Here is a 21,544-nt window from a genome sequence, read left to right on the forward strand (position 1 = left end):
GGAATAAAGAATATTTACTCACTGCATGGCATTTCTTGTGAGAAATTTTCTCACTGCATGACATTTCTTTAGAAGGGATCAGTAAATTTCTAGCAAACAGTTTTCTTTTCAGAATATTGCCCCCTAGTTAGTGAATGGAAAGTCTGCCTCTCTTTGTGTCATGGTAGAAATCATTGTTGATCATTGTTGGGTTTGAAACAAAGGTTTAAAAGGAAACCATTTTCTTATTGTTTCCTGTTGTAGTATGTTTGATTCATATTTTTTCAGGATAACTAATATGCTCTGGGCTACTTCAGTTAGAATGTGACCTTATATATTTGTTAGGCATTTGTTACTGAAATTAGGAGAGTATGCCATTAACCACTGCCAAGCGTTGAGTATGAGGAGGTGTGCAAACTGCGGAGTGGGGTATTCCTTTGTTTTTGAGGTAAGGTTTTGAGTAAATTTTACATACAGTATATTTTTTGCTATTAATTCCATCTCTCTTCTTTTTAAGATTCCAGATTCCATCATCTCTCGTGGTGTTCAGGTTCTCCCACGTGATACAGCCTCCCTCAGTACTACTCCTTCAGAATCTCCTCGTGCCCAAGCCACCTCTCGCCTCTCCACTGCATCCTGCCCAACACCAAAAGTAAGTGCATTTATGCCTTGCAAGCTCCATGCTCAGCCCTGTAATCGATCAGATTAATGTCTTGCCTCTGCTGAACAAGGTTGGTTCGCATGCAAGGGTTGTGTCACTCTATGTAACAGATAAATACAGGACAGTGTAGCTTGTTCCACGTGTACTGGTGCACAGGTTAACCTGTGGGCCCACCAACACCTTATGGTTACTGAAGTTTCATGTTATCTCTTGCAATACCGATCATGAATATGAAATGTTAGCACCTTGAATGTATTTAGTGTCCTTCAGAATCCCCAGGAACATAGATAATCCTGCCACTGAGTAACAGCATTAAGCAAACAGTATTTAGTCAAAAAAATATTATGTGCAAATTTCTAGCCTGGGCTGGGGCAGATCTGTGCCCCGCTTTACTGTTGCTTAGTTTAAGACTTTCAAACCAACTGGCTTTGCTCAAACTTAGATATTTGCTGCCTGACATTTGGAAACAAAAACCAGCCAAAATTTAATAGAAAGAAAGTTTTAATGCCAACCTTGTGGGATTATTATTCAGTTCTTAGTGATTAGACTATACTATTTAATCATTGAGGTGAACTCTACATGTTTACTTTTTATCAGGCTTTAAATAGCATACATCAAAAACTAAGCAAATTGACCAGTGGCAAGGCCTGTAATGTTTACCATCAGCAGAATTCCTTTCAGCAGATGAAAACTGTCTAAATTTGCTTTGTGTGTTCACATCACAAAGATCTTTCTGTGGCACCAGATGCTGACATAATAATAAACCAGTAGCAGATGGCAAATAATAACATTCTTCCTTATCTAACTCATGATCCTTGAAGATTATTCTGCTTGCTAAAATGATTGCCAGCATCTGCTAGTTCTTCTCTCCTACTGTCTCATTCTTTTCTGTCAGTAAACAAGATTTATGGGCAATCACCCATGGAAATATTTTGGTTTAACCTATGGGATTGTTTTATGCAGTACTTACCTTCGCTGTAATAGAATCAAAATTATTCTGGTGGACAGCAAACTTGAGCTTCATTATATGGTCTACTTTTCTTAAGATTGTTCAGCAAATTCTATCTCTAAGCATCTCCTTCACTTTTTTCCTAAAATTTGTATCTTGTCTGATAGCTTAAGAATAAAAACATGGAGCTTTTTACATTACAAAGCTCAAAGCAGAAGAGCAAGTCAAAACAGAGAAACTGCACTGAGCCTTATGCCCGTTGATAAAACAAAATTGTCCAAAGAAAACCAAAGATGATCAGTAACAGGCATAAGTAAGAAACAGCTCTGCTGAAAATAGCTCTAGATTATACCTATCTATTTTCAGGAAATTTATCACAATGGGAAGGAGTAAAGCCTATCTGTTATGAAGCAGAATGCAGTCTTCTAGACTGTCTTGATGGATTATAGAAGGAATGTACTAGAAGTTTGAAAAAAATTGAAAATCTGAAACTGTGTTTCGGCAATTAGTGGAGATGAGCTCATTTCATAATTAGGTCATGCTTTGGTATTTCATGTTGAGACCTGCTTTTCACGTATGAAAAAAATCAGTTTTTTTTCAAAATGCATGAGACCACACCACTTTTATAGCAGGAATTTCCATGCAACAGCTTGCTAGGTGAGATTTTCTGTGATGTATTTGATGGTGGTTTGTTACAAGTTGATACAGGGAAAAAATTAAAAAACATACTGGAAAAATAAACTTGACGGGTGATGGCATCTGTTCCTATTACTTAGAGGTTGGATTTTGCACATAAGTGTCTTTACCATTTAGAGAATTCTTGGTCCATTTAATGTATTATTTTCAAAAAGACCAAGAAACTACCCATTATATTTTTGTTCAGACATTTACAGTATCCTCAAGTTTTCAAACATCATCTGAATTTATCAAGAAATGTGGTTCATGCAGATTCTTCAAGATTATCAATGTGTCTAAATGTCTTCAGTTGTTCTGTTTTTCATTCTGGATCCTGGCTTTCTAATAATGCAATATGAATTAAATTTATACTGGCCTCTTCCCCACACAGCAATGAGAATAAAAGTAAATTGAACTTCAGCATCCAGGTGATGTTCCATGGTTGTTTATTTTGCTTCTTTAATCCGCAAGTGTGTATCTTTTCAATACGCTCATTTGCTGGTTTAGGACCTCATTTCAAGGCTCTAAAACATGCATATATGGCATGAAACAAAGAAGAGGAAGTGTCAGGGGGAAAAACTTATTTCTTTGATTACGTTTATTTTTGGAGTGATGGTCTAGCCACAGAGCAAGTGGCACTATATTTCTTTGTCAACTGCATATTCCAGTTTATTTTGTTGTACCATTTTCTTGTTGCATTTTTTTGTCCTAAGTGTACATGAACCCTTACATCTCTCTTACTAAATTTGCTGAATAACATAAAGCTCTGTGTGTCTCAGGAAAAATAAAAAATCAAGCTTCTGCAATGACGGGAGCACCTCTGTTAAATGAATGTAAGTAGCAGGTTACTAATGCATGAGGATATTGGAGAAAAGGTATGGGAGAACATGTTACTAACGCTCCTGATTGATCTGTTAGAAGATTTAACCTTTTCATAATCATATTTTGGAAAACCTAATGTTGTTTATGTATACAAACAGATCATGTAGACAAAACACAACATTTAATTGCAAATTTGCTTTGCTGTTTATAACTTACTATCCATGTTTTCTGAAAATCTCTGTTTCTAACAAAGTACTGAATGATAAATATTGAGTTGGAACCTGGATATTTCAATCAGTCTTCATAAATGTAATTTCCTGGTAAAAGAAGTAATTACATTTATTGGGAGGTAGGAACTTTTTAAGACAAATTGCCATTGGGACTACTCTATGTCAGTGATTAGATACATCCCCAAGACTAAGCAAACCAGCTTTTGTTAGCTTTTAATAAATCTCTGTAGAAAACCTTTCTTGTTCTCTATAATTTTATTCGAGTTTCAAACAAAGTCAACCACTGCACAAAGAGCATTTAAACCATATTTGTAGTAGATGGATTCACATATAGAGGCAATCAAGTTTTACTCAGAGGAAAACTGCACTAGCAGTCCTCCCTTTTCAGTCATTCAACCATAAAGTTTATAGTGGTTGTGACATATTTTGATCTTCTTCAGTATAGTTTTGATTGTTTAAAAGTTTCACAGCTTTCCTAACATGACTTGGTGAATTTGCTGAATACTCAGAAGCTTAGGATGACACAGTGTGGCTTACAAGTTTTTGTTGTCATTCCAGTAGCTGCTCAGATTCTAAGATCTCACTATGTTTTTGTCTGTGTTTGTGGTTGGCATTTTCATTGTAGTAAAACGCAATGTTCTTTTCAGACACAAAAGCAGTAGGGGTACCTAGAGTAAAATAGTTTTGCAAATATGGAGAATTTTTTAAATATTTGCATTAATGTTGATTCTTGGGGTTTTTTTTTACGTTTACAGTATAAAACTTTTGATCTATAACTTCAGATAACTTGAAAGAATATATCCAGAGCAAATGACTGAGTCATTATTTCAAACTTTGAATTTTGTTCTACTCTTAGGGGGTTCGTATGAGTATAAAAGAAAATTGCAGTTGAAGTCTTCACTTCTCCCATATATAAATGATGTAATCAGTACTTAATTTTTGGCAGTGTTGTGTGTCAAAGTCAAAGGAAGCAGATTTAGAAGACCAAGGACAGGTTTTTAATTATCGCCAGGAATTCATTTCAGTGACAAGAGATGTTCAAAGTATTTCACTTTGCAAGATCATCAGTCTCACTGATGTTCATTTCTTTCACTTCAATGTGCAAAGTTTCTTCCAGTGTTATCTTTGATCATGAAGGATCCTAAGGAACTTGTTATAGTACTTTTAAGATGAGAGTGTAGGGTTTTTTCCATCTTGCTGCTTCATTCCCTTCACTCCTTACATTTTGCTTAAGAGAAGGTCTCTCTCTACTTTACTTGCTTGTTTTCTGTCCCTTCCCTAGCTATCCATTGTTTAGTTACACTGAACCTGACAAAACCCTCAGTAGTAAGTTAGATCCTTACATATTTGTAGTTGCAATAGGTAACTTTTGATTCCTGTGTAATGAAAGTCTATAGGCTCTATCTTACAGCTAAAATGAGCAAGCAAGGCTACTTTTCAGATTTTCAAGTCTAGCAAAACAGTCATCTCACCTATCCACTGCTCTATCCATTGACACCTTCTTTGTAACAGTACATTTAATTCTGCTAGTTGGTCACTTTCTGCTACTTTCTGTCTCCTATGATGAACTATTGTCTTTATCATTCATAAGTAGACATTCACCTAAAGACGTAATATTCCCAATGTAGAAAGAATGACACTTGTAATTTATGTAAATGTTCCAGTTGCAGAGACTTTCTGAAATGAAATAGCCTAGAAAAATACTTTAAACTTTTTTTGAAAAAAAAATCTGATGAAAGTTGTTTCTGTGACAAAAAAAGCCTTGATTATTTCAGTAATTTCTCATGCTTATTGCTAACAAAAAATGATCTGTCATGATCCAGCACTTTTATGTGAAATGTGTACATTGACATCCACACAAATTAATTACATCCATTACATCCATTACAAATTAATGCTAAATCTAATTAATATTTATGTTTTCAGTCTAGTACTTTTTCAATATAGAATTGCTATGTGAAGTAAGCACATTAGCAAATGGGAGCAGGTGGAGTTGGAAAGATGTTTTTGTCAGTTTTTGTTATTACAAATTGTTCGGTAGATATATTCAATATTTATCAGTAAAAGAAAAATCAGGTTCCTTATCAGAAATTCTTACCTAATAATAAGATGCTGTTGAAAGTGTGTTTTAGTAAGCTGTATTTGTATCCACAGTGTAGATATTTTGTGTTCGAGTGCATAATATTTTTTTCTTCTTGAATCTTACTGTTTCTTCTTAAGGTGGTCATCAAAGTGAAATATGTAAAATATGTGAATGTATTTTAAAGTTTGAATGCATACATTAAATTTCCAAGTGAGTTTTCTTTTGTTTTTCTTTATGAAGTTTGCATAAGCTGAAGTTTATTGTACCTAGGAACTTGCTTGAGTAAGTAGTAAGTGCTTGGGCCTGGCTGTTTAGCTGTGATTAGGTTGAGGAGCATGGAAAAGTGCAAAGAATGTTTCAGATTGTTAGGATGATCTACATAGGCGAGATCACACTCCAGGCACTATAAGGGTTTCTTGCTTTTTCTTGTAGAAATCCACACAGATTTAGTTAGGTACTTGTTCCTGCCAAAACTTCCAATGTTTTCATGATTATTTCTGGGTTTAATTTCCACTTTGTTTTTTTTCCAATGCACGTTCCAGGATTACAGAAAATTATGTTTAGTAAAAAGATATACTATTAGAATGTGTATTTGAGTAGAAAGTGGCTGTAATTGCCTGAGGATGAATCTTGCTTCCTAACGCACATCAGTCTACTGTATCCTCCTGGGTTCTTCTCAACACAATGCAGCAGTGGTTTTCAGAACAATTGCTAATTAAGGTACCAGAATATTTTCATATATTCATTACCTTTTCCCCCTCATTGTTTTAAGTACATTGTCTTGGCAAAACATATGGATAATTCAGCCCTAGCAAGTCTTATTTTTAGTTTATATTTTGGTTACAAACCCTGGTAGTTGACAACATGCTGCAGCTTCAAAAGTGAGACACTGTAACTAAAGAAGAAGCAGCTTGGTTGCTTGGGATATTAAAAATCCCTCAAATACATCATAGTTACTAAACTCCTTTCAAAAATGGAAGATACACTTTGTAGGAAGGTCAAAAACTTCAGGGATAGTCTTTTGGGCATTGTTTTGTTACTACCAAAATAGACCTATCAACAATTCAACTCTGGAGAAGACGGACTTGGGTAAAGTGCAGGCTGAAAATTGGATTTCAGTAGAATTACTTATTTGTTTTAGCTTTCTTTATTGAATATGTGTGCTTCAAGTAGTACTTTATTTATTCATACCTGGAGTTGGTATTAAATAGTATAGCAGCACCAAAATATAGTTCTCTTCCCTTAGTCATGCTTGAAGAACTGTTTATTTAAGAGTAGCTGGGAATTAGCTTCAGATGCAGAACATCCAGAACAATTCTTGCAGTCACAGAATCAGCTTCTTTTCAGACCTGTTATAGATTGAATCATACAAAGAAGCTCTAATGTGCAAAATTTCCTTACATTTGTATGTCTTGATTACTAGTTCATTTTTATTAAGCTACAGAATTTCATTCTTTTCCGAAGTCCAGTGAAAAATTTTAAACAGGTCAGAAAAGGTTACTCAGTCTTTCCCTAGAAATATTTTTTCTTTTCAAATTGTAACTATTCTGTATGTGTATTCCTTCAGAAGAGAATAATCTTTCAGTACATGCATCCTGGCTCACACGTGCGTTGCATAAGTTCTAGTGTCTGTATGCTAACACTGCATAAGATTGTTGGTTCCTCCTTGAATTTTTTTTTTTTTCAATTAACTTTGGGAGCAAGCGTTTTCATTTCTTACTATGCTGTCTTCCAAGGCCAAGTGTTATTTTCAAGTTCTGGTAACTTCAATTTGTCATTTCTTTAAGATAGGGAAATATGTGCACCTTCTCACATTAGAAGCCTTACTGACATCTTTTCAGTTCCTATCCAAAACAAATCTCTGGTTTGAATTCTGATGTAAGACAAGATAAGGGATTTAGGGTTTGTTTAATGGTTTGGGTTTCTTTCATCAACAGCTATGTAGTTACGTCTGACTTTTATCCAGTGTCTTCAGTTAGAAATTAATGTTAATGCACCTCTACAGAATTGTTTGCAGACTACATTTTCAATATAGCTAGTTCTGGTTTTGTCACTGATACTTGTTGAGTTTGCTGGCACCTGATGATCAATTTTTTGTTTTGCTGAAGATGGCTTCAGAAAAATATTGGCTTCCCTTTTCCATTCAGTCTTTTTTCTTTGGGGCTGTTAGTTCCTACTACATATGTCAATTGACTAAATCTTGTTTTTCATGAAAAATTGTTTCAAGAATAAAACTGTGCATCCTATAGGTTGAATTTTCATATAGTCTTATGTGTGTAGGAATTTGGTTTTCTTTTGTTCCTCTTCTTTAGTGTCTTATTCCATTCATACATTAACCTGATTTAATCAACAGCTCAGCTACGGGCTTCTGTTCCTTCACTGACTCTTGACGTAATAAATAATCCACATAATTTATTGCTGTGTTCTTTTCTGATGAAATAATCAGCAGTTTTAGAAGTGTACCTGTAAGGATAAACAGCAATCTTCTTGTTGGTTCTTTCTTATTAGAGTAAAAATTTAATGATGGTGCAGCAAAGTTCAGTGCCAGATGTTATAGGAGAGATAGCTGATGCTATTTTAGAACAAAAAGGGTTTAAATCACCCTTTCATTTCTATGTATTCAAGGGCACAAAGTTACATGCATTCAGTAGTCTGTCCAGAATCCATATGGGTGTACCCAGCTGGTCTGGTCAGGATAGCACCAGCTATGACCTTCTCCACAACTTCTCTAGCATCCTTCTTATGCCAGTATCCTTTAAGTCAGTGTTGGATGCATCTTTTATACTCTTTAGAACCTGACAGTAAAGGGGATATTTGTCTCTCCATCTGGTTCCACCTCTTGAATATGTTAGATTTTCTTGCTGTACTGTGTTCTCCTTATGTAAATGTGCTCTTTATCATTCTGATTTCATCTCAACAGCTCAACTCTGTTTTGTTCTGTAAATCATTTTAGGTTTTCTGATTTTACTGCTTGGGTATCCCCAGAAGCTCCATGAAGTGCTGTGAACTAAATGAACTATCAATCTGCATGCCATCAACATTTTAATGTTCCTTCTGCTATGCTTTCTGGTGCTTCCCCATCCATACATGTCCTTCCTTTTCTCTGCCACCCTTAATATGTCTGTTAGACATTCAAGGAGGGTTCTTATGCTGGTCTATATTACCTTGCTATTGAAGCAAGCATGTCACAGTTTGATATTGTATCATGCTTCTACAGTTTTGCATCGTCATCATCCTCATTATCTGCATTTCATGCACATGTATGCTGGTTTTGGCTGGGGAAGAGCTGGTTTGAGGCTACACAGCACTACAGCAAGCACCAAAAACAAAAAGCAGCAACTAAGGAGCCCTGGACTAATACACAGTCAGGCAGGTGAGCCCCATGACAATCAGAGGAGCCTGCTGATTATTAGTTGAACAGAAATAACAGCTATAAATTCAGTCTAGCACATTTCAATCAAATCTGTTATTATCTCAAACGCATTGAGCCCCATGTATGGAGCCAAAAAGACTCTTGAAGCTTAACCCCAGCTGGCAACCAAGCCCCCTGCAGCTGTTCACTCTCTCCCCAGCCAGTGGGATGGGGGAGAGACTCAGAAGAGTAAAAGCAAGAAGACTTCTGGGTTGAGATAAAGACAGTTTAATAGGGAAAGCAAAAGCCCACACAAGCAAAACAACACAAGGAGTTCATTCACTGCTTGCCATGGGCAGGCATGAGATCATCAGCCATGTCCAGAAGAGCATGGCTCCATCACTTGTAACAGTTGTTTGGGAAGACAAACACCCTCATTCCAAATGTGCCCACCTTCTTTCTTCCCTCAGCCTTACATGCTGAGCATGACCCTGTATGGGGTGGGATATCTCTCTGGCTGGGGTCAGCTGTTCCAGCTGTGTCCCATCCCGAGTTTTTGTGCACCCCCAGCCCACTTGCTGGTGGGGTGAGGAATGGAAAAGGCTTTGATAATGTTGCAAGAACTGCACAGCAGTAGAAAACCATCTCTGTATTGTTGACAGTGTTTCCAGCACAAATCCAAAGCACAGACCTGTGCCAGCTATTGTGAAGAAAATTGTCTGTACCCCAGCCAAAGCCAGCACAACAGGCAACTGAAGGTAGTCTAGCAGCAGGCAGCTATGTGTTCACAGAAGCCAAAACTGATATTTAGACTAATAAAGCTCTTTCAAGGTATGCATGTTCCAATGATTAATGTATCATCTGCAGTAAAAATTTGCTGGTTTCATCGCAGAAGTAACATTTATCTGATACAAGATGTGAGAGAGAAGCAAGAATCTGAAGCAAAGATATTGCTTTTCTCATGATGCAAATGTGCAGTTCCCTTCAAGTGATAGGTTCTTTAGCAAGTGTACTAATAGTTCCTGTAGTCCATTTTCACCTTTGGAAAGGGTTTTAGGTAATAGAGGAGTTGAAAGTAAATGGCATCTACTGATTCTATGATCTTAACTCCTATTTTGAGCAGTATCTAATATTTAACATTATAATATGTGATACCATCAAAGATCAGCAAACTAAAAATAGTTTTTCCCTTCTGCACAGTTGTCTCATGTGGAGGCCCTGGGGGGCATCCCCTGGGTTGGGGAGACACAATAAGCTTCCCTCACAAAGCTAATAAGACCCCATTGGCTCCTTCCCCAGTTCCTATGTCTATTCCTGTGTCCCTGAGACACTCCCTCCCTATTCCCTGACTGGCCCTCATCTTTGTACTGCCCCGAGACCAGGGTCACCCCCGGGTCTTTCGGGAGAGAGAAACCTGGACTCTCCATGTGCGTGTGCCTGGGACTCTGAACACCTCACTGTGCGGCCGAATTAAACATCTGTGGATACCATGCAAAGGCCCTTTCTGCTTCTTTACCCTGGACTTTCCTAGCAGCAATTCAGGCTGCAACAGACTCAAGCCTTGTTTTATAATCTCACCATCTCATTGGTCAGTCTGCACTCAGTTGCCTTTTTGTCTTTTAACTTAAATAGGCCAATTCTTTCTTGTATTCTTTCCTCAGCCAGATGAGTGATGCGTAAAAATTTTCAGATTTTATTTTCATTAATTAACTAAGTCAAGCTCCCTCATTTCTGTCCTTTAAAACATTCCAAAGTCTTGCATGCTGAAATTAATTGCCCCTATTTTGCTCACCAATTTAGTTTTGTTTTAAAAGGCAAAATGTATATTATCTCTTTATAAGGGGCATTTATGAATAGGGTAGAATTTGATGAATAGGGTAGAATTTCTTCAATTAGTTTTCAACAGTATGTTTACTTCTCTGAAAGGAAAGGAAAGGAAGGTTTTTTCTATTTCTGATCACTTCCATGCCATCATTGCACATTATTGGATATGAATTTCTGTAAGCATGTATTGATATTTACATTCACTGATACCTACATACATTTCAGTATGTTGCTTTTTATTTAAACTAGCAATAGTGGAGAAAGTCTATATGGAGCAAGTCTATGAGAAAACGGGGATCCTTAAGGTGAGATATTCAAAGCACTTACAGTGGAACATATTTCTCTCCAATGCCTGTGTTGGAAACAGAGCCTCCCACTTGATTACCTTACAGTAGATTTATGGAAATCATTCTGTAAGAAACAGTAACAGGTTTGGTAAAATTTCAAACCAGCTGCTGGCTTTTTTTCAAATTTGCGCCACCCATTGCAGTTTAGTTCTTAAGACTGCTTTTTTTTCTTTTATATGTAATTTTTCAAAATGTGAGGAGCACCTTTGAGCAAGGAGTTCTTATGTGTTTGCATGGCAGTCCTTTGCAACACGGTCTTTGCTTTATGAAGTTTGTAGACAGCGTCATTGGACAATGGTTTCACTCAACAGCACTGTTAGTATGGACAAAGATTGACCTTGGCCATTTACCAGGTTATTGTTAGTACTTGGCCAGTTAAAGGTCATATTGTTTTAAGCTTCTGCAAAGTAAGTTGTGCACCAGATCTTTCCACCTTAATTTAATCTTCTAATGTTGTCCTTTAGTGGATACACCCTTTTCCAATATCCTTACCAACCCTTCCGCTCCTCTTTCATAGTTGAACTCCTCAGGATGTATAAATGTGAGGAAATACATGTGACAATCTGTGTTTACACAGATTTTCCAAACACACCCCTGTCTAGTCAAAAGGATAAAATATAGGCTGTTACAGATATTTGAGAAGAAGCTTTAAAGGCACTTGTCCTCTTCCCTTTAAAGTCCCACTGCCCCATCTGTTTTCAGAATTGTGGGATCTTCCTTGTTATACTGAGCCCCAGTGCAAATGTCTGTCCCTTAATTTTGGTGGTAGAAGTGGTCAAAGAGAGCAGATATTTGCTTTATAAGCCTACCAAAGAGCTGGTTTGCTTTATCATCTACCTGTCCCATCATCAGGTCACTTCTAAGTGACTTCATTGGTGCAACTGTTTTCTCGGTGACCATGAAGGTATCTTTGATAGGAGCTAGCTTAGTATCTGAAAGTGTTTAGAGGACAGTGACATTGTCCACCACTGTATGTGCTATAACCCTGTGTCTGCTGCAGCTTTTAAAACTTAAGTTCAGCTTAGGACAGCAAGGCAAAATAGCAAATTCAGAAGTGAATTGTCAGTTTGGAAAAGGTATATAAAAAGAATACAGAACTTCACCACCCAGGACTCAGATGTTTTTAATTTTGCCTTAAATATGACCTTTCCTGCTTGCCAAGACAGATTTCTGGTATATGGGATAGGTGTCTGGGTTTGAAAAACTCTATCAGGAGCATGAGGTGCGAATTCTGCTTTCTTTTGTAGGGAAAACTAGGAAATCACTGAGGTTGTAGGCATAGGTGAGGAGCAAAATGTGCCAGCAGACACTGAAAAAATGATCAGATGGGTCTGAAGTGAGAAGATTGAAAGTACTGAATTGAGGAGAAATTTGATGTAAAGGCTGAATAGTAAAGGTGTGACATAGACCAAAGCAATATTTGTGGCTCTTGAGTGATGAGGCTGCAGGACTAAGAGTGTTTGAAGAAGAGTAGGAATTAGCTTGGATGCAGGAGGTAGCAATAGCATTATGAGAAAAGGAAGGGATATGGTCAGGAAGTGTCTGAAAGGCAGCATTGAGCAGGTGGAAGGATTTGCAAAGCTTCAGCTGTGTGACAGGACAGTTGTCCAGCTGTTCACTTTATAGTGACAGTAAGGACCAAGCTCTCATATGCCCAGATCTCTAGTTTAAATGAGATTTAGGACTTTAGGTCACTACAAATAGAGGTATTATGTAATGTTTGTATTTATTGTAGTCTGTCTTGCCCTGGCTGTGCATTTCACCTATCAACTTTTAGACTTTATTTCTGAACATTAAATTTCACTGAAGTCAATAGATATTTTTAAAGAACTGACAAATGTTGGTGTAAAATTACCAGTGTACAAAGTCTCTTGTGTAAGGACATGGTTACATTATCTTTGCCATTATGTGTGTTAATAGGGCATTTGATCTAGTGGTGATACTAGTTTGAAAACAGTAAGAAAACTGCTGTACTTTTTACCACTGCTTGTTCCACCTGCACTGTGTTTATTCCTACATCTGCACATGGAACAGTGTAAGTAGTAGTGCCCATTTGAAAAAAAAAAAAAAAGTGGGTAGTGTGAAGAAATTTTGAGATGGTATGATCAATGATGTTTTATTGGCATCCAATAGCATTCATATACATTGCGCTTTTGTTTAACGTTAAGGTTTGATGTTATCAAGAAGTGCAGCAACCTTAATAAAACTTCTATGCCATACTGTGGTATAATGCACAGATGTGAATATGTTTATTGGCTGAGAATGTATGTGATTGTTATAGGAGCCTGTATTCCCTCGTTTGAAATATTCTCTATTTATTTAAGAAGCCCCCACTAATTGGTGTTTGTCTGCCGTAAAACCGCAGAAGTAAAAATACTTTCAAGTGCAAATCTATTTTTTATGCATGGATGTAAGAGTTATACATAATGCATTTTTTAACTTAAATTGATTTGCTGCTATATTAAAAATGTATTAAGCTCTTTGTGAGCAGTAGAAACTGCTCACTTGATGTAGAACATCGTTCTTATCAGGGAAGAGAATTCAGGTTGAAGTTTGGATTTCTGTCAGAATTTTCCACTCTTGATTAGGCAAGTAAGGGTTGTAAAACATGCCACCTAGACCAGTATTGTATTATATAGTATTTGGAAGTTGACAGTCACTGTCCCCACCATCAAAGTTGTTCACAGTAGTATGTAATTACTTCACTAATTAAAATTGCTTCTTGCCAGACATCGAATATTTACAGTTTCTCTCTTTTTTTTCTTACTTGGATGTCACTACCCTTCACTTCTTTTCAGTTTGTTGCATACCTTGAACTTGATTAACATTCTTTAGGGTCAGAAAATGCATTTTCCATCTTCATAAGTTTAAATCTCCTTTGGATTCAGCTCCCTTATGTGATCTGGCCAATACATAAGATTTTTTGTTCCTGGCCAACTGATGTGAAATCATTGCCAGTTGAGTTACTTTTGAGATATGTTTCTCTGTTAATATGAACTCTGTGAGAACTTGTGTGAGATATTTCAAGAACATTTATTTGGATCATAATGGTATAACAATATGCATAGTATAGCTTTTGTAGTTTCTCTTCATCAGCTGGACCTCCTTCTCATGTTGAATGCACTTTATCAATTGGTGAAGTCTCCATGCTTTTGATAACAAATTCCTGATGGCCTCTAAATATCCCTGTTCTTTATATGTTGTATTCTTTCAGAGCCCATTCATGTGGGAGCTGTTTGAATATTTGCTGACTCATATTTAATTTCTCTTCTGGTATGGTTTAATGTTTTTTTCTTCTTAATGCATTTATAGTTAAGATCATTTTCATGTTTTTTTTAATACATCCACCTACCTTTTCACTGAATCACAAAACACCTCTTTAAGCTGGACTGGAGCTTATCCTATTGTTTTTCTTGTATATTTTTCCTTGATTAGTTGAATGGCCCTTGGGGAGGAAAAAAAATAAAAGCAATTTCAGGGTATATTATGGAATTCTGCTGAAGGAAGTGAACCAAAGTAGGAGCATCACATGTGCAGTTTTGTTCTGGCTTTCCAAAACTGATCATCCCTTTCTCAGCGTGATGCCCTGCACTTTGAGATAAAACAGTAACTGGAAGGAAATAATGGCAGACAAAACTGAAAAAAAAACCAAGGAAGATCTTATTTTGTCATGGAATGTACAATACATCATAAATATTTCATAACAGCATGTGGACTCACATTGACAAATATGATGCAAGCAAGTTTCATGATTTGGTATTCAGTAGAGGATGTTCACTCCCTTGCACTGCACATTGCCTAAGGCAGCTAGGTTAGAAGCACAAGGGAACTTCCAGCTAAATGCAATAAGAGGCAATGGCTAGAAACTGACAGGGACTATGTTTGTGGAAGGAAACAGAAAGTGCTGTCATCACAAGTTGTCAGGGATATGGTATAACATACCTGCCAAATCATCTCTTTCCAGACTCAATGATGTTCCACAAGTAATAATAATAGTTTTCTTTATTCGCCATTCATTTTTGATCTCTGCAGTAGTAATCAAGTGGGAGAACAGTTATGCTTTTCTTATGCGTACAGCAAATAATCTGAACTTGATTTGGATGCTGTGTAATATAATCTCATACTTTTAATTATGATTCCTACATTGTGTGCCCAGATCATCAAATAAGGTACTTGACACCTCTTTAAACTATAGCTGTAAAAAATATCTATTGTGAGTTTTGCTTTTATTCAATTTCAGAATTAAGTAATTTAATCATATCAAAAAGATATTGTCATTTTGAACCATTCATATGTTGCCTAGGATTCTGGAAAAAATCTGACAGAGGTTTGGCTTTTTGGTGAATATGGATGAGAAAACATTTTTCTGAAAAGCTTGGGTCCTGCAAAATTCCAATTTCTATGTCAGAATGTAAGCAGGGAAACTTTAGAGCAGCACAAATAGAGTATATTATCAGAAAGGGGAAGGAGTCTAAGATGGATAGTGTTAAATGTTTGTTAAATTTCTCCTGTTGTGGAACTCTTCCTTTCAATAAATCCAGCAAAGGCAGAGTCTCAGATTAGGTAATTGTTCAGAGCTCTTCTTCCTTTATGACAAGTATAACTGATAGATTAGATACATTAGATACTTATTTAAGGTTAGGTCTTCTAAATTCTTTTTTTCTGGAGTAAAATCAAGGATGAAGATAACAGGTTCATTTTTCATGTGCTCTATTAAGTAGAAGGCAGTGGAATAACACTGAAACCATATGCAAGACTTCTGCTCAGAAAACATTTTCTGTTCTCTCATCTTCTAACAAATCCATTAACCATATTTGAGCATTCCTCTTTGCTCATTCTTTCGTTCTGGTTTCCTTGCTTCCTAAGTTTTCTTTGACTGGCTTCCTATCTCATTCTACTCCAACTGTAACTCCACCTTATTCTTCAGATATAAAGATAGGGATCCCTGTAGCTAATTCTTAGCTATTAACTCCTGCTGTTATTCCATTGTGAATAAGAAAGGGATGTAAATATAATGCATTTATAAACTGTCGGTGCATTATACCCTCCTAGTTTCCTGGAATGTTCCCTACACAGCATCCTTCTTCCTTCTTTACATTACGTATCTTCATCCATCACCTTCAGAGTGTTCCAAAACCCTCAGTAACATTTTGCCCATAATTACTTGCTGTTGCTCCTGCCTCATCTTTTAACCACTTATTTAGCTTGTGTTGTGGTATAGATACTTTTGATTTAGATCACTTACACACATTTTTCATCATAATCTTTTCTATTTCCCAGTGTTCATCTGTTATAGGGTTCTTGTGTTAGCTGAGTTTCTGAAAAACAAGGGGTGTATAATCCATGCCGTTTTCTGAATTATAACTTCTAGATCATCCTACAGTTGACCAGAGAAAGATAAGAATACACCTGAATTCCTTTCTGTGGTATTTGCCATGAAAGCGATATGGGGTTTTATTCTTGCTGTCCCTTGCTTTCTTGGTAATACCCTATTTAATTCCCAGAACAGATGTAGTGTAGTTTGTGCAATATTCATGTAATTCTGATTCATCCCTTGAGAAGCATTCAAGTGGCACTCTGCAATGTTCATGTAGAAAAAATGCTGTCATGTATATTAACTGTGCCATGGATGTAAAGCAAGATTAAATTTCGACTATCTCCTTGTAATTTATATATGCAAGCATTTGGAACTTCATTGCTCACAGTGTACACATTGTGTATTATTTCTATGTATATTTTGAAGAAAGAAAGACTAAATAATATTAGATATATGCACCTGTAATATCTCCAATCTCATTTCTAACTGTACTCTAAACCTTCACAACAACTTGAGCAACAACAATTGGTGAGTAATGCAAGACAAACCTTTTCCCTGAGGGGCAGTATATATTGCTGTCACTTTTCCTCAAGTTTCTGTGTTATATAGCATTTTTCTTAATGCCCTAATTCCATGTCATTTTGTGAGATTATAAGCATTTATTTTTTCCTATTTCTCATTTTCCAAACAAACCTAAATTTATTATTCATTTTAAAAATGACAAATTGATAAAATGAATTGCAGTTCTACTAGATTATGTCTTACTATTGGGATGGTATTACCTAACCAGGATGTTGGGGAAAGCATCTTTGCTCTAACTCACGATGCTTTTTGTTCAGATAAGGATCTTTCTACAAATTGAGGTGCTCTTTTTTTCTCAATTAGTAAATACAAATCTAATATGTAGTAACTCTCACTGCATATATTTTAATTGAATGTGTCTTCTAAAGGAGACATAGTTTATTTAAGAATTTCTGTTTCTTCTTGGTCTATGTACTAGTATTGAGTGGAGAGTTTCTTGGATAGCAGGAGTGACAGTGTTTCATTGACAGTTCAAATTGGATGTTATTTTAATGTCATAAGACCAGGGAAGGAAAGCAGCAATTAAACATAAATGTTTCCAGTGTATTTTGCTAATAGACATCCTATCTAAACAAAATACTTAAATTGTTAAGATATTGTTTAGTTTGCATTGTTTTCTTGAGACTCAAATACAAGTAAAAATAGCAAGTAAAAAACCAAAACACTCAGTTGACTGTTTTTTTGAAGAGGATTTTCTCTGTTTTGTGTGGGTCAGACAAAAACAAACAGGACAATTTAACTTGTGCCTTGCTAGTGTGCTCCAGAGAGCATAAAGCATAGTTGAATTTCCATGGTTCAGTCAATCTTTGGCTTCCTTGCTGAGATTTCTTAAAGACAGTTACTTTTGTGATTTGAAAGGGTTCACCTCAGTTGTGTGGGATTTTGTTTTAGTTAAGATAATAAGAACTTTCAGTTCAGTCTTGGCTCAGACTACTTTAGTTTGTCACTAAAGTAATTTTTATTGACTTCTTCCTCTCTGCTTCAAATGACACGTGTTCACTCTAGTGGTAAAAGAGGTATATTTACCAGATTAAGACATTCTGAAAATAACTTTTGCTGTACATGAATGTTTTATTTTGCATGCTTCTAAAAATATGAAGCCTTTTAAGCAGCTACCTCATTTGTTTCTTCCATCCTCTGCATCATCTAGGAAAACCTATAATAAATGAAAAGTAATCAGATAGGAGATGTTTGGGGTCATATACACAGATATTTAAATATTTTAAATAAAAATCTGATATTGGTCTGGCATTAAAATTTTCTGGTTGGGCAGCATAATTTTTAACTGGGAATCTTGATAGCAGTGGCTAAAATCTCTAGGCCTGGGTCAATAGGAATCTATATTGCATTCTGTCAGGTATCAGTCATGATACTTGCAGGCTCCCAGTTATTGCATACTCTTCTCATAGGATTTATAGAAGATATAGAGGGTTTTTTTCTTCAGTTAGAGTTTTAGAATTTCATTATTCTTAATATCCAAATCAGATAAGTAACATGTATTCTTTCAAAAATATTAGTGAATTCAGCATGTAACATATATGCCAGATTGGTAATATACTGAGAAAGAAGTGATCAACAAAGCAAGTTTAAAATGCCATGATAAAGTGTCATTTATTCCAGAAATTAGAGTCTGTGTCTTTGTCCTTTAGAGGTGTCTCAGAGAGTCAAATTGATGTCTTGCATGTACTGCTAACTGATTGTGTGGAAATTTTTTTAAGTTCACTTTTTCTTTATTCTTCTGTCTTTTTTACCCATCTTCCCCCATTGTAGCAAATTAGACGGCCGGATGAAAGCAAAGGAGTTGCTAGTAGAGTTGGATCCCTCAAAGTAAATATGTTTCTAACATTTATTTTGCAAGTTTTCTTCTATAGCCTACACTTTTCCTTTTGAAGGGGGAGGTGTGGGGAGGGAGTGAAGGGGCTTTTCCATTTCTCACCATCATATCATTTTTATTTCAGTATTCTTATTGCTGTTGGGTCACATTTTGTTTGTTTCTGTGCTACACATAGAACAACCTATTGAAGGCAGGCTGCCAGTTAGGTAGCTTCGGGTGTCACTAGAAGTAAGAGATAATAACAACCTTTTTAAAGTGCCTTTAAAGTAATTTGGTGATCATGATTAAACCACTTCTCTGATCTGCCTGTTGCATAGAGAAGTGATTTACTCATCTTCAAACTACTGCTTCCCATCTTGAAACATAATTAAACTTCTATAGTATTCACACTTTTTGCATTTAATTCTGCAAAGGACCATTTCAAGAGAGTTGAATATTTCAATTATATATATATAGCCTTTAAATTAAAAAAAAATAGAGAAATATCAAATGAAAGCTATTCACAGGAGACTAATAAGAATGGAGCCACTGTTTTGCTGATAGTATCTTCTGCCTTTTAATGTTTGTATAAACATACACAAATATTTACATTGCTTAACAGAACAGGCAGATATCTAAACCAGTACCCACCATACCCAGTGTTACGCCCTGATTAATGGTTTTGAACCAAGATGTTGATCATATGCAGTCCAAGCCATTTTGATCTCAAGAGTTGCCTCTATTTCAGCTATCCAGTTTTTCACTTTTTTCCTGCTTTATTTCCTTTTAGCACTTTCTCAACCACTAATTATTTATTTCTTCTTCTGCATTCTCCTTGCTTTTCCTGTCTTCTTGGTTTATGATCTTTTGTTTTGGTTTTGTATGTAAGTGTATTGCATTTCTTCCAGGACAAGCCATCCTCTCTGTTCTCTAACACTGTTCTACAACTGCTCTTTGTGAAAATGTTATTTCACTGAGCGCAAAGAAGGGGAGGGAAAGGATTAATTATGCACCTCTTTCTGATAATGCCTCCATTTAAATTGATCTTAGCACAGAAAAAGAAGCCAGTTGCCACTTGTTTATACACATTCTAGCTAGAGGCATCTGTAGCATTCCTCACTGTCTGTGAGGCTTTATCTTTTCATCTTGTGTTTTGAAAGATGTTTTAATTACAGTGTAGATGAGAAGAGCAGTGTACATGAATGAGGCTCTGTTTCAGTGGGAGACATTCAGGACACTGAATTCACACAGATAAAAATACAAGACAGCCACAGTTTCTGTGCTGTTTTTGAAAATTCTGTTTGTGATTGCAGTGACCCGTGCATTTTGAGGCATCAGTCATCACATACAAATCTGGATGCACAATGCATGCACATATGCAGAAGATGTAGCTTATTTAGATGGTGGCTTTCACCTGTTATTGTGAAGACCCATTGATAGCTCATTTTGGATTAATATTTCTTTGTCCGATTTAATGCCATGACCTTAAATTTATATGTAGACAGAAAATCCTCCTTATAGAAAATGGGAAATCCTAATTGAGGATCCTAAACATGAAAATATTCATTTTATGGAAATAAAACATTAAAATATTATATTTTAATAAAATAAAATGTATTTTATTAAATAAAATATTTTTCCCTAAAAATTTTTTAATGGAAATAAATTCTAGAACACAGCCTTACTAGTAAATAAGAAAAAAAAAAAAAACCAATGTAGCAGAGATTCAGTAGCTTTATAGTTCCCTTGATTTTTCTTTTTTTTTGCCTGTAGTGAAGAAGAGCCATGTTAAGCAAAGATATCTTGCTTCCACATTCCAAGTTGACTGAGTCTTGTATGTCTGTGTTATTCAAAGCACTTTGGTATCTTGAAATGTTTTGCAGAGGCAGTGAGAAATGCATTATGCTATGGTTTATTAAAAACAAAATAAAACAAAACACAAAAACAAAGAGCAAAAGAAAAATGAAGGAAAAAAAAAACGGTGGCAAGAGAACAGGTTGCTTTGTCGATTCATTTTCTGATGTTTAGATGTAATTCCATCGAAAGCTGGAGGAGCTCAGAGATCACCCAAAGGCAATGTCAAAGGATGCTCTCGCCGAGTAAATGTATGATTTCACTCGGTGATCTGATTTTTTTTTTAAAGTTCTGCTGACCAAATCTGATTGGTTTGTCCTCTCATCCCCATTTTTTCCTTTCTTTCTCTATTTCTTCCTTTGTGTTTTCTTTCTTTTCTAGCTGGGGTTTCATTTTAATGTGTGAAATGTGAGAAATCTGACCTGATTTACAGAGTTTGTTGTAAAGAATATCCTACTGCATTTTGAGTGTGAATCAAACTGCAGAAACTAAAAGAAAAATCCCTTTCCAAAATCAAAGTTGCATATCTAAAAGTTTCCTGAATATTAAACTTAGCAATGAATAAAACAGATACCCTTAATTTAAAGAATAAAAATACCTTCTGCCAGTGATTTATAGTCTTACCTGAACCAAAAACTATGGCTGATACAAGGTAACCCAAAAGCATATAGGTTCACATGTACCTCTGTCTTTGCCATCAATCTTTTTGGGTCCCTGTTTTATCTCACAAAATAGGTCAATATTTGGTTGAATGACAGCTATGCAAATTTTGTTGGTTTTTTTTTTTAGCAGTCTCGTGCAAAATATACAGCAGCATGTTTCTTCTGTGTCACATTTGTTCTTTAATGAAAAAAGTTGTGAAAAAAGAATTAGGATCTAGTATATCAGTCATGGCACCCTATAAAAGTCACCCAATTTTCACAGAAATATTTAATAAAGCAAGTCAAATCCAATATAACAACACAGACAGCGGTTCACCTCATAAATTAGGAATAGGTTTTCAGCAATTCTATATTGAAGTGTCTTTAAGCCACGTATTTTGCATAAAATGAAAAT

The 21,544-nt window shown here is 35.8% G+C and overlaps 1 protein-coding gene across 22 annotated transcripts in view; it reads left to right on the plus strand.

Moving 5' to 3' along the window:
- Positions 1 to 21,544, plus strand: part of GPHN (gephyrin) — a 279,199-nt gene that overhangs the window by 185,279 nt on the left and 72,376 nt on the right. For 17 of the 22 annotated variants that reach the window (XM_068193120.1, XM_068193123.1, XM_068193122.1 and 14 more), the window contains 2 exons: positions 497 to 631; positions 18,592 to 18,648. In XM_068193120.1, coding sequence (XP_068049221.1) covers positions 497 to 631; positions 18,592 to 18,648 — 192 coding nt within the window. The remainder of the gene's footprint in view (positions 1 to 496; positions 632 to 18,591; positions 18,649 to 21,544) is intronic. The other 5 variants (XM_068193130.1, XM_068193132.1, XM_068193137.1 and 2 more) reach the window with 1 other exon arrangement.

Source organism: Anomalospiza imberbis, chromosome 6 (genome assembly GCF_031753505.1).
Source record: "Anomalospiza imberbis isolate Cuckoo-Finch-1a 21T00152 chromosome 6, ASM3175350v1, whole genome shotgun sequence".
Lineage (NCBI taxonomy): Eukaryota > Metazoa > Chordata > Aves > Passeriformes > Viduidae > Anomalospiza > Anomalospiza imberbis.